This window comes from Emys orbicularis, chromosome 24, assembly GCF_028017835.1.
Source record: "Emys orbicularis isolate rEmyOrb1 chromosome 24, rEmyOrb1.hap1, whole genome shotgun sequence".
Classification (NCBI taxonomy): Eukaryota; Metazoa; Chordata; order Testudines; family Emydidae; genus Emys; species Emys orbicularis.
The window spans coordinates 12,582,541-12,595,418 of record NC_088706.1 but is presented as its reverse complement, the minus strand read 5'-3'; the positions used below and the strand labels follow the sequence as shown (position 1 = coordinate 12,595,418).

Sequence of the window (12,878 nt, the reverse complement as noted above, 5' to 3'; positions counted from 1 at the left end):
AAGCACGTAATAAAAATAATACTCATTGGGAGAGATAAAAGGCGTAATTGCAATAATTATCTTGGCAAAACTCCCCTCTCCAAATGGAAAATGGAATTTTTTTTATGTGCATTTTAAAAAGAACGTATTTATTTTTTAATTAAAAAGGGAAGGAGGAAATTATTCTCAATAAAGTTTAATTTAAAAGTTGAAGCAGGGGGAACTAGGAGGTGTGATTCTCCCAACTGCTATTGTTAATGGGCCTCATGTCCCACCCCTGCGCACACACAATCCTCTCCTCTCCAAATGGGGAGGGGGGAGACATACACCCCCTCTCCGGATGGATCCCCCCACGTCCTTCTAGGTGGGGACACACACAGCCCTCTCCAGGCCACACCACCACACCCCTCTCCTCTCCAAAGGGACTCCCCTGCTCCAACTTTGATGAGGAAAACAGCTCCGAGTGCCCCTCCCTGTTTGCAAGGGTGAACTAACCCGAGCTTGGCAGCCGCCCTGCCAATGCCAGCTGTTAAGGAGGGGACCCGACAACCCTGGCTGAACATCCCAAGCGTTGCCACCGGCCGCAGCTGCCCATCCACATCATGCTCGTGCGGCAGCCGCCCGTCTCTGGTGGGGGCAGCTGGGGCAGTGTTCCTGCCCACTTAGCTCTTTGCTGGCTGCCCACAAAGTGCTGGGTTGATTTTCATTTCTCCCCAATGGCTCTGAAAGCTCTTAACAGCACAGGCCCCTGGCTGTCCTCCAGCTCTCCTCCTCCTGCTCCATGTACTCAAAGCAATCCACACGCACGCACACCCTGACCCCGTCTGCTGGGGCGTCCTCCCAGGGACCGGGCCTTGGCTGCGAAGGGCTGAGGTTCTGGATCCGCCCCCCGCCATCCTGTCTCTGGGCCTGGGGCTGATCTCGATCAGCCCAGTATCATTCAGAAGCAACTCGATTGACTGATCTAAACTTGCGGTCGGTGAGCTCAGAACTGGGCCCTCGGCCCACCTCCCTCGCTCCAGAGAAACTCCTCAAAATCATGACTACCCCTTGGTGATTTCATTGTTCAGCAGCCGACACGCAGCCCCATCTTAATTCCCTTCCCTTGTTACGTCCTGCCAGGCGCACTCTCCATTCGAGCCGCAATATAATTTTCCAAGCGCTCTTTAAAAACGGTATCTTATTGCAGCCCTGACCATGCTCCCAGCCTGCTGGGGTGGTAAACTCTGTGCTTCAAGGACTGGCTTAACGGTTGTCTTGTGCGCATTGGGCATGCTTGCTGGGGCCTTGATACCTATGAATTAATAAATAGCAGGTTTATGAGTAACCTGATAGGGAGAGGGAGTATTGTTTATAATTGTTAATGGTTATCATTTAACATCTGTTACAGTACTGCCTAGAAGTCAGCTCGGTTGGGCCCCATTACGCAAGGTGCTGTAGATACTTATAGTCAATAGCTGTCCCACTATCTTTCACTCAACTGTCCAACAATCCTGAGTCGGGCTCCCCAAAATCACAAGATTGGTTTAAAAATTGTATGTTTTTTTTAAAGGTTGGGCTCCTTTCTATTTGTCCTCTGGATTTTATTGCCTTCAAGGCATCATGTTTTCAAGCATTTGTCTGGAGTCACGAGAGCTAGACACATACTTTTGTTTTAAAAGGGAAGCTGAGATTCTCACGTGACTCCAGGAGCTGGAGCTTTAGGAAAAACCCCAAATTATCGCAAGACTTGGTGACCCGACAACCCTGCCCCAAAGAGCTTATAGTCTGAAAGACAAGACATGCCAGGTGGAGGAGACAAATGAGCAGTTCCACCACTCTGTCCACACAACCTGGGGATCTGCCCACTCAGACACACCCATGCACACACTCAGAATATACCCAGTGCTGTTGAGGGTACGTCTACACTGCAATCAGAGGTGTGACTGCTGCACATGTAGGCAAACCCAAGCTAGCTTTGATCTAGGCAGTTTCCTAAAAACAACGGCCAAGCCGTGGCCGCATGGGCGACAATATGAACTAGTCACCTGAATATAAGCCCACCCGGAATACTGGGTACGTACTCACGCTGCAGGCTAGCTAGATCAACTCTAACTCGGGTGTGTCTACACATGCCACAATCACACCTCCCAACTGCAGTGCAGACGTACCCTGACAGTCCTGTCCAGCCATCTTCTCTGCCCCCGGTTCTGTTCTTCCCTCTGGATCTCCTCTCATGCTGGGCCAAGTTCTGGTGCTCTCACCCAGGTCACATCCATTATTATTGTAGTACAGGAGGACCTACAGGCCCCAGGTGAGATCAGGGCAGAAGGGAAACAGAGGTACCGAGAGGCCAGGTGATGTGCCCAAGTCACCCAGCAGGTCAGTGACAGAGCTGGGAATAGATCCAATTAGTTCATTCCTCCACTGCTGCCCTCTGCCCAGCTGCCGCTTGGGGGTGTCACAAGATGCTGTGGAGCCTCAAAAACAGGAGAAGGAAGGTTCAGGCGGGAGCCACATGCTGGTAGGTGGCAGGTTGCCTGGAGGGGGGTGGGTTCCAGATGGAGTGTCCACAGCTGCATGGATAATCTCTGTTCGCTTAGAGTCCCACCATTGAATTCTGGGACTCGTGACCGTCTCTTTGATATGCAGCCTGGCCTCCAACCCTGCATCCAAACTGAAATCGTGGAACGAGGGAAGGAGTAAAAGGCCCTGCAGACTGAACTTTTAGCCCTTATTTATGCTGGGAATTTGCCCTTGTCACAGCCATCGGTAGCCAGCCTCTGGCATAGCAGCGTCAGTGCAACCCTCTAGTGCAGACAGGCTGGGGCCAGACAGCACCAGGGCGAAACGTGGCTTGTAACACCTTTGTCTAGCCACACCAGGGATTTGCAATCATGCAGCTACACTGAGAACTGGCCGTCGATGGGCTGAAATCCCCAGCCCAGACAAAGCCTCCGAGTCACTGGCTATTTCTTAACTCCACAGTCTAAAGGGACGCAGCCTAGCTTCGTAAGACAGCAAGCGGCATTCTACTTGCTGTTCCTGTAAGTGTGTGTGTGTGTGTGTGTGTGTGTGTGAGTGTGAATGCATGTTCCCGTCCACCCCCTGCCGGGCCTGTCTGCTCCAGAGGCTTGTTTGCAGGCGGGAGAGTGAAATGTTACCGAGAGCTCCAGCTCTTAGTGCTCATTTGTAATGTACCTGCCAGCGCAGACAGTGCTCATCTGTAACGTACCTGCCAGGCCCCCGCTTGCCGCTTTCTTGTTACGGGGTCCAGCACGTTTCATGTCATTTATCTGTTTTCAGCAAATAAATTCTTTGCAGCTTCCAGGGGATTTGATCTAGTGGATAAGGGCTGGGACTCAGGACACCTGGGTTCCCTTTCCAGCTCTGCTTCTTACCGGCTGTGTGACCTTGGGTGAGGTCCTTCCCCCTCTGTGCCTCAGTTTCCCCATTGTCTATTCAGATTGCTCTGCAGCAGGGACTCCCTCTCCCTATGTGTCTGTGAAGCATCCAGCACAATGGGGTTCTGATCTAGGTTGGGGCCAAATAATTAACCATAATGTTTAGCGTTGGAGTCAGGTCACATGTCTGGTCCCCCCCTAATCTTGCAAAATTCCCCATTAACTTGACTTTCCTATTTCAGCTCATATATCATTTTCTCTCCCCAGGGTCCCAAATCACCTTCCTTTGGCTTAACAACCTGATTACTTCATCCAAGTACCCATCTCCGACTGGGAAAGATGTGTCAGACTCTCTGGCTCTTCTCTCCTTACCCACGGATCTTTGTTTTAAATGGATTAACAGGTATCCTAAACTGAAACCAACAGGGGGCTGAAATCCTGAAGCATCTGATCTCTGCTCTAGACTCCACTCTGATTCCCAGGCATAATGATTTGTTTCCCAAGGAGTGATCCAGCACATTGTCTTGATCGTGCCGCACCCCGATCGTGAACTAACCTCCTAAGCTGGGGAGAGACCAAGTAACCCAGTTCCAGATCTTCAGAACCCAGCTGTAAATTCTGATCCAATACGAATCGGCAAATGGGTCTCGCCATTTGCTCGTGTCCCCAGCGCCGGCTCTTAACCTTGACCCAGAACTGGGAACACAAAGCTTCGTCTCTATGCCTGCGAGGTTAATGGAATTCCAATTTGTGAGCTCTAGAAGGAGGTAATTTCTTTTCTTTCATGTCTGCTAAATACGGTTCCTCAAAGAGGCATAATTTCTAATGTTCCGCATGACATGAATTCTAACTGGTTTAGCAATGATCAGTTTCACCATTTACTCCTGTGTAATCTCTCCCTAACGACATTAAAAAAATAAAATAATAATAAAAAAACAGAATAAGAAAAGAGAGAGTTGTAGACGCAGTTATTTCACGAGTGACATTTTATGGGGGAGGGGAGAATGGTAATTTAATCTAGATAAAAGGAACAAATTAAGTGGTTTCCAAACAGATGCTTTAGAAAAAGGGGAAAAATAATAAGAAAGATAATGGGGCTGGTAGTTCCCACACAAAAGGAGAAGGGCGTCTGGCTTCAAATGACACCATCAAGTGCTTTTGGGTCATGATTTTTAATTTTTTGAATTTTAACCTTTAATTGCAAAACTCCTGGGGGCTGATCCAAAGCTCATGGAATTGTTTCACCGGCTCCAATCCGCTTCGGCTCAGGCCCCATAATGCAACTCTTTCCCCCTATTTGAGTTTTGTCTTGTGTACATCCACTCGGGAGGTTGAAAATTTAAAATGGGCCCGATTCTCCTCTTGCTTAGGGCCCGATCCTGTACGCGTGTGCTTGGCTTTAAGAACGGGAGTTGCCCAGGGCACTTCAGTTAAGTCGTGTGAGTAAAATTCTGTATGTGGTTAAACATTTGCGGGATCAGGGCCTTGGAGCGGGGTAAACCAGGAGTAACTCTGTGGGCTGTTTGTAAAGGGCCTGTCAGGGTGCTAACTGCTGTAAACTGGGCTAGGCTGTAACTCCAGAGGTGGCCAGACCTCCAAAAGGAGTGAGATTCACGAGAACGTAGGAATTGCCAGACAGGATCAGACCTGAGGTCCATCTAGCCCAGTGTCTTCTCTCTGACAATGGGTAGCACCATTTGCTTCAAAGGAAGGTGTAAGAAATCCTGCAGGAGGCAGTGAGGGGATAACCTGTCCCCATAGAAAGTTCCCTCCTGACCCTTTTAGTTAGGCTGGCTCATGCCCTGAAGCATGAGGATCGATATCCTTAGCTAAAAAGTTTCACATCTGGGAGACTTTATTCAAAATGGCCTCACTCCAGTCCCCAAACATGTGCTTCCAGGGTCACAAGCCAATGCAGCCTCAGCTGATCTCAGCCGTTCCTGTGGTGTGTAGGGCGAGAGCGGTCCCTAAATCAGCTGTGCTCTATATAGGGCTGGTTGGGAAATGGTAGGTACCTCCCACCCCAAACACCCTAATTTCATTGGAAATGGTTCAGTTAAGGTTTTTGATATTTTTTGTGTGTGAAAATGACAAATTTTCAGTTTTCATTTTCTGAGCCCCAGGGGGGGGAAAAAGAGGGGGAGGGAGAAAAAGGGGAGGAACCTCCCAAATTATGAAATAAAATAAATGGAAATTTTCTAATTAACAAGTGAGTGATATAAGCGTTTTCATTGAAAAGGTTTTCACAGACCATGAAAGTCCCTGTAAGTAGCTGCTGTCCATTGTGAAATGTACTCGGAAGGGGATGAACCGGTCAGTGCAGGTCAAACTGCTACGGCACGGCTGGTAGGATACTGCACTGGGGGCTTGCTGGAGCTTCTGAAGGTACGTCTACACTGCAGCCGGGCAGAGAGACTCATGCACTAAAAACAGCCGCGTGGCCGTCGGGGCTCCGGCAGAGCCTCGGACTGGCCACCTGAGCTCGGACCCAGGGGGCCCCGAGCTGCCGTCCAAGCTGTGGGGTCCACCCTGCTGTTTTAGCATGCTAGCTCCAACTCCACTAGCGCAAGGCTGTCGCCCCACCCGGGGAGGCTCCCTCCCAGCTGCAGCAGAGATATCCAGAGTGGTGGAACTGGCTCCCCGAGCCGTGCATGCGAACAGGTGAGGATGCACAAGTACCGGGGGTGCAGTCCAGGTGGCTTGTGGGGGGAGGGGCAGAGTTTGCACTGCGTGCTGGTTCTTTTTTTACAACGGGGTAAATGACAGTAGACGCCCCGGCCCAGAGGCACCGGTGAGCTGAAACCTGCTATCAGCCACGTGCGTCTAATCCAAGGGAAGCATAGGTGCTGGAACTGGGGGTGCTACAGTCCCCCCTGGCTTGAAGTGGTTTCCGTTATATACAGGCTTACTGGCTCTCGGCACCCCTGAAAGGAAGGGACAGGAGGAAGGCGAGAGACAGCCCTTAATACCACTGCCTTGACGACAGACATTGGGGAGTCACATAACCCTTTGACCCTTCACCCTCTCCTGGAAACCAAGGCCTCGGCCTCTCTGTATCCGTCAAAACTCTGTGGCTCTGGCCAAGGGGGAAGATCAGCCTCCCCTGCCTTCTCAGAGGCCAAATACGTCCCTGTGAGACCGTACCCCCATCTCCTGGTCCTTGGAGACCCCACCAGCCGTGACAGCACTGGGGTATATGAGATGGGGGGGCCAGTTCGGAACTAGACTCAACGGACGCTTTTGACTCAAGCTCCCAATTTTAGGCCCCCACCGGTGCAGATGGAATTTCCCAGGCCGGACTCAATGGAGTTCCAGCAGGGATCAGTTCTGCCAATTGAACTGCGGCCTTCCCCCCTTGCCCAGGCCCTCCGCCTTCCCCTCCGAGCGAGGCCTGGATGGAACCTTCTCCTCCGTCCTAGCCCCAAGGGCAGTGCCTTTAGTTTGGCTAGGTGTCCCTCTCCGCGACCCTCCAGCCCCCGTTAAAAGAAACGCAGGATAAAAGCCCTGCTTCTAATCAAGATGAATGGGGCTCTGTTAAACGAGAGACGTAAACCAGCCTCCCCAATGGGTGGTCGGGCGGGTAATTACAGTCACTTGATTATTTTTGCTTGCTGGGAGCCCACGGCAGGGGAGACCCCCCAGGCAGCTTCAGCTCTGCATTTTACAAGGCGAATGGTCCAGGGGCGGGAGCAGAATGAACTCTAATGCTCTCATCCCTGGCTTCTCGGGGGAGGAAACACCGGCTCACCCAGGAGCCTCTCTGTGTGTTTGGGTTTGGTTTACTATTTTTCTGAGCACTCAGCTGGCCCGGGACTTAAACGAAGGCTCAGTGAATGCCAGCTTTAGTGTCTCAGATTCCGGCATGATCAATGGAGAATAAGTGGAGTTGCTGCTTTAAACCATAATAAACCCTCCATCACCCAACAAAAAAGGTGAGCTTTGTTCTGACCAGCAGTATAGCCTTGTGCCTGGAGTGCTGGACTGTAACTCAGGTGACCTAGGTTTTAGGCTTGGCTCTGCTACTGGCCTGCTGGGTGACCCTGGGTAAATTGCTTTCTTCCTCTGTGCCTCAGTTTCCCCATCTGTAATATGAGGCTAATGATACTGCCCACCTTTGTAAAGCACGTTCAGGTTTACTGCTGAAAAGTGCTATGCAAGAGCTGGGTATTATTCGCTGGGAAGCTGCTGTGTCCTGGGAGAGGCAGAATGAAGGCAACCGGGGGACCGTAGGCACGCTCACCCAGAGCTGTGCCCAGAGTTAAGAAGACTGGGGCAGTTCACACCTCTTGGGGTTCTTGTTTCAGGACCTCTGCAGACCCAAGCAGGCAGAGGTTACACTGGTCCCAGGGGCAACTGACATGATCTTAGCACACCGACACCGCAGAGTCTGGCACATGGAAATAAGAAAGGCCCTATCCTGAAGGGAAAGGAAGAGCCCCAGAAAGATTTTAGGTCTGGGGTTACCGTACAGCCAGCAGACCAGGGAATCATTCAGAATTCCTCCTAGAATGCTACGGACAGATCCATTCAGACCTGACCCTGGACCTTCACCTGAGCCCAGCCCGTTGAAGTTAATGAAGGCTCCCATTGGACCAGCCCCCTAGGTTTTAACGTGACCCAGATTTCTAGTCCAGTGGGTGTATGAATATTGGACTGGGGAGCCATTGAGCCTTGACCTCTGATACTGGCTGTGACCTTGGGTGAGTAGCTCTGCCTGTCTCCCCGCAAAGGGCTATCCAAGTGCTCTGACAGTGAAAAGCACTAGGAGTTATTCCAGATTTCATCGGAGACATTTGGAGCCAGATTCGCCCGGCACACTCCGGCTCCTTTGCACACCTCTGGTATTGCAACGCAGCCAGAAAGCAGGGTTTAGAAAAGGCCGCTTAAGATGGCTTCACAGCTGCTTTGCATCACCGGAGCGGCACAGAGCAGACAGCGCGCGTCCAGCAGAACCTGGCTCCTGCGTACTGCTCAGACTGTGTATTTTCTGGTGGTGTTTTCTTTTTCTAAAGGGAATTTTAGCCTTGCAGGAGGGAAGAGGCCCTAATGACAGGATTTAACCACAATGCTGCTAGCTTCCCCCAATGCTACCCCCATCCTTACGCTCTGCCTCCATAGCTATGACTTGGGAAGATCCAAAACTCCTTATCCACCCACAACGGACAGTTCCCTGATCAAGCACGGGCTTCACTTTAAGAGCTGGGTCCGTCACCCCCAAGTCAATAGGATTTCTCATGTGCTTGAAGTTCAACGTGTCCGTACATGCTTTGCTGGGACAGCGCCAGTGTTCAGCACCTGGCAGGATGGAGCCCGGAGAGCCCTATCCTGGGAGATGCTGAGAGAAATGAGTACCTCAGAGGAGGTGCTCTCAAGGGATCCAGGCCTGGGATTGCATATGGCAGCCAGTTCTCTAAGTGTCATTAGACCCAGAGCCAGCCCGTCTCCCTATAAAAACTCCATGTGCCTGGACAGCGAAATCAGGGCACAGGTGAGTGCGGTGACCAAGCTGAGAGTTGGAGACACGTGCATGGGCCAAGCTTTCAACACTCCGTCTGCAAAGGAGGGCAGGTGGTCAGCTGGCCTCTCACGGGGGCGGAGTTAAAGCGGTATGAGCTCCCGGTTTGACAAGAGCACCTGGGTTCCTCATGTGATGGGGTTACTTACTGATTATTTGAACTCTAAGGTTCTTGAATAGTATTATTCACTTAAGTACAGACTCGAGCCTGGAGCCCGACCTCTGCCTTAGCGATGTTTTTTTCTGTTGGCATAGATGTTTTCCAGTGGACATTTCTACCTAGAGCAAACTGTCCCAGCCCTACATGAATCTTTGCATGGTTTATGTTGTGGATTTTGTGGCTTTACAAGCGATTTTCATAAAGCCCTGAGTCAGCAAGGAAACTTAACATCGTAGCAAACCACAGCCAGCTTGCAGCGTCATGGCTGTGACTCCCCGGCACGCAGAAGCCACCTGAAACTTCACAGGGACAGAGCTCGAATTGTCCTATTCCAAAACTACCAGAGCTGCTAGACGGGACACACAGCAGAACGGTTCTGACTGTATCCAGTAGAGGGCAGCGTTGCATGTACCCACCCTCCAGCTCATTTCAATGTGCTTCCACCATGGCCTTCACGGGGCTGCTAAGCGAGACGCTCGCCCTGAGCTGTGTTAACCGCTCACAGTGCAAATTTGCACGTTCTGCACTAGGCCTTCCACCTGGATTTTTCAAGTCACCCTCACCCGATTAGGAACAGGAAAGGCCGCGGTCAGCAATGTGCACCGTGGCCAGGGGCCGTTCCCCGCGAGGGGGCAGGGCACAGCCAGTCTGCAGCGCGGGATACTCACAGATGTAGTAATACTCGTGCCCTGGTCTGAACTCAAAGCCTAGAGAGAAGGGAGTGAAGAGCTGGAACTTCTCTGAGAACTTCAGGGGCCCGTTGGGGGAGTCGGGCTTGTTGCACTCCCAGCGCTTGAAGCCTTTCTGCCGGTGGTCGCAGGAAGCGTGACCCTCGTAATTGACCATGTAGAGGATATACCGCTCCATCTTGTCCGCCGGGAAGGGGTCCTCATAGTGAGGGCAGTAGATATCCAGGTAGTTGTTGATGCTCACTTCCACTGTGTAGTCCCCCCGATGGAAGCTGCGGGGAACGGAAGGAGAAAGCGGGGGTGAGAAGCAGGGGATCCAGGGAAGGACCGCGGCGGACTGGCCAGCCTGACACGTGTCAGCCAGAACACCACGCTCTCTGCAAGATGAGAGCTCGGGTGCCCTCGGCAGCACAGCTTTGGATGTACCTGCTTGGCACTGTGGGTGCTTAGCACCTGTGACTCTCAGACCCCTAAGGGGCTCAAGTGGACCAACCCAAAGCAGTATGCGCTTCTGAAAGATTTCTAGGTTAAGCCACACGCCCAATGCTGCACAGCAAGTCAGCAGCAGAGCCAGGGAGAAGACCCAGGAGTCCTGGCTCCCATGAGACAGCAGACTACACGCCTTGCCAATGCTTCATTTTGTGGGGTCCGTGCAATGAGTCATGGGATGCTTCGGGCATAAGAAATTCAGAAGTGACTAGTGACTCCAGGAGCCTGACTTGGGACACCTTAAAGGGCCCTGATTTCTAGACAATGCCAAGGTCCCACCCTCTGAAAACCACAGCCCCTTTCGGTATCTCAAACTGGGCACCAAAAAAATCACTAGCCACTCATAAAAAGCTTGACCTTAAGGCCTGACTCTCTACTACTCTTCTCCTTCGACAGGCACTGGCAGCTGTGCAAAGTGAGTGTAGAACACAACCATGCTGATTCATATCACACTAACCCAATATAAACAACTGCAAATGGGGCCAAGCCAGGGAGAATTGGGCCCTACATTTTTTCCCTCTTCCTTTTTGGTACTTGTAACAAGCACAGAGAACCCATCTCTTCTTTTCTGATTTTGCCCTTTGCTGTGTCAGATCAACCACTCCCTACATAGAGAATAAGGGTGTGACGTTAATGACATAATCTGTAACCGTATAGATCACTGTTGCAACCACTCATATATTTGCAGCAGATATTGTACAAAGGTTGTCGTGTGAGGTGTCTATGGGAAGGTTATGATTTGCTGGGTATGATTATGCTATCTGTACCATTTTTGTAGTTGAAGTTATGAATATTGGTTCTGTACTTGTATATCAATATGATTTGATTCTAAGGCCTTGGCTACACTGGCAATTCACAGCACTGTACTTGCTGCGCTCAGGGGTGTGAAAAAACACCCCCCCTGAGCGCAGCGAGTGCAGCGCTGTAAAGCGCCAGTGTAATCAGCGCCTGCAGCGCTGCACGCTCCCTCGCAGCGCTGCAAGCTATTCCCCTCGGAGAGATGGAGTACTTGCAGCGCTGCGAGAGAGCTCTCGCAGTGCTGGCGGCGCGACTACACTTGCGCTTCACAGCGCTGCCGCGGCAGCGCTGTGAATCCGCGAGTGTAGCCAAGGCCTAAGTAGCCTTAGTAAAGCATTTGGTCAGATTCTTGAGAAAGGAATTTTCAACTTAAGTGCCCAATCAAGAAACATTTAACTAACAATGGATTTTGGGAGAGGCCAATCCACATCTAAGCTTTCCTGGAAAGGTTCAAACTAACATGTAAACAATGGCGTTGGCCTGCAAACTGAGTCAAGCATGGACATGTGACTTGCCCATGTGACTCCAGACTCCATCTTGCTGCTGGGATTTTCCACAGTAAGAACAAAGAGGTGTTCTCCCACGGGCAGAGAATATAAAAAGGCCCTGAAAACTCCTCCATCTTTCTTCAATCCTGCTTCAGACCTCTGGAGGAACTTTGCTACAGACTGAAGCTTTGAACAAAGGGCTGAATGGATGTACTCCAGAGACTTGATTTGTGCCTGCAGTTTATTCCATCACTACTACAAGCCTAAACCAAGAACTTTGCCATTACTGTATGTAATTGATTCCATTTAACCAATTCTAGCTCTCATCTCTATCTTTTTCCTGTTATGAATAAACCTTTAGATTTTAAATTCTAAAGGATTGGCAACAGCGTGATTTGTGGGTAAGATCTGATTTGTATATTGACCTGGGTCTGGGCCTTGGTCCTTTGGGATCGGGAGAACCTTTTTTCTTTTACTGGGGTATTGGTTTGCATAACCATTCATCCCCATAACGAGTGGCACTGGTGGTGATACTGGGAAACTGGAATGTCTCAGGGAATTGCTTGTGTGACTTGTGGTTAGCCAGCGGGGCAAAACCGAAGTCTTTTCCATTTGGCTGGTTTGGTTTGGGAACCCCAGCCTTGGGCTGTGACTGCCCTGTTTTAAGCACTTTGTCCTGAATTGGTACTCCCAGTTGGGCTCCACCAGAACCAGCATCGTTACAAAGGGAAACAGACAGTAAAAGAGTTTTGCCCTTATCCAGTGCTTCCCAACCTAGATTTCAAAGCGCTTTACAAACATCAGTTAATGGAACCCGAGAAAATCCCCAGGAGCAGAGTTTGACTCACCCTATTTTACAGGAGGAAAACTAAGGCACAGAGACATTCAGCAACTTGTCTAAACCCATACAGCAAATTAGTGACATACCTGGGAATAGAGCTTAAGGCTGGAAGGGACCCACCAGATCTTCTAGTCTGAACCCCTGTGTTTCATAGGCCACAACTGCCATCCAAGCACCCCAGGATTTCTGACTCTTACTCCCCTTTACTTTAACCACTAGACCACTCTCCCTTCCAAAACCAGGCACAGAAACCAGGAATCCTGACGCACAGGTCCTCTGCCCTAACCACCAGTCAAACACTCCGAATCCGCGTTCACTCTACAAGATTAAATTCAGTACCTCATTGTTTTAAGAGGAATAAACTGGCAACACTTGGTAATAAGTAGCAAAAAATCATTATGCGTTGCGATACCATCAAACCCTTTTGGTATTACTGCAGATGTGCGCTCCAATCCTATTGTAATTTATGTTTTTTGGTACTGATTATCTGAGAGATTAAGGGATTAGCAGAGCTGGAAAACGACTCCACAATACCT

General features: G+C 50.5%; 1 protein-coding gene across 1 annotated transcript in view; it reads right to left on the bottom strand.

Annotated features, from left to right (window-relative positions):
- The window catches only part of EFNA2 (ephrin A2), a 142,734-nt gene that overhangs the window by 15,437 nt on the left and 114,419 nt on the right, over positions 1-12,878 (bottom strand). The window contains exon 2 of the mRNA XM_065422288.1: positions 9,706-9,998. Within this exon, the coding sequence (XP_065278360.1) occupies positions 9,706-9,998 (293 nt within the window). The remainder of the gene's footprint in view (positions 1-9,705; positions 9,999-12,878) is intronic.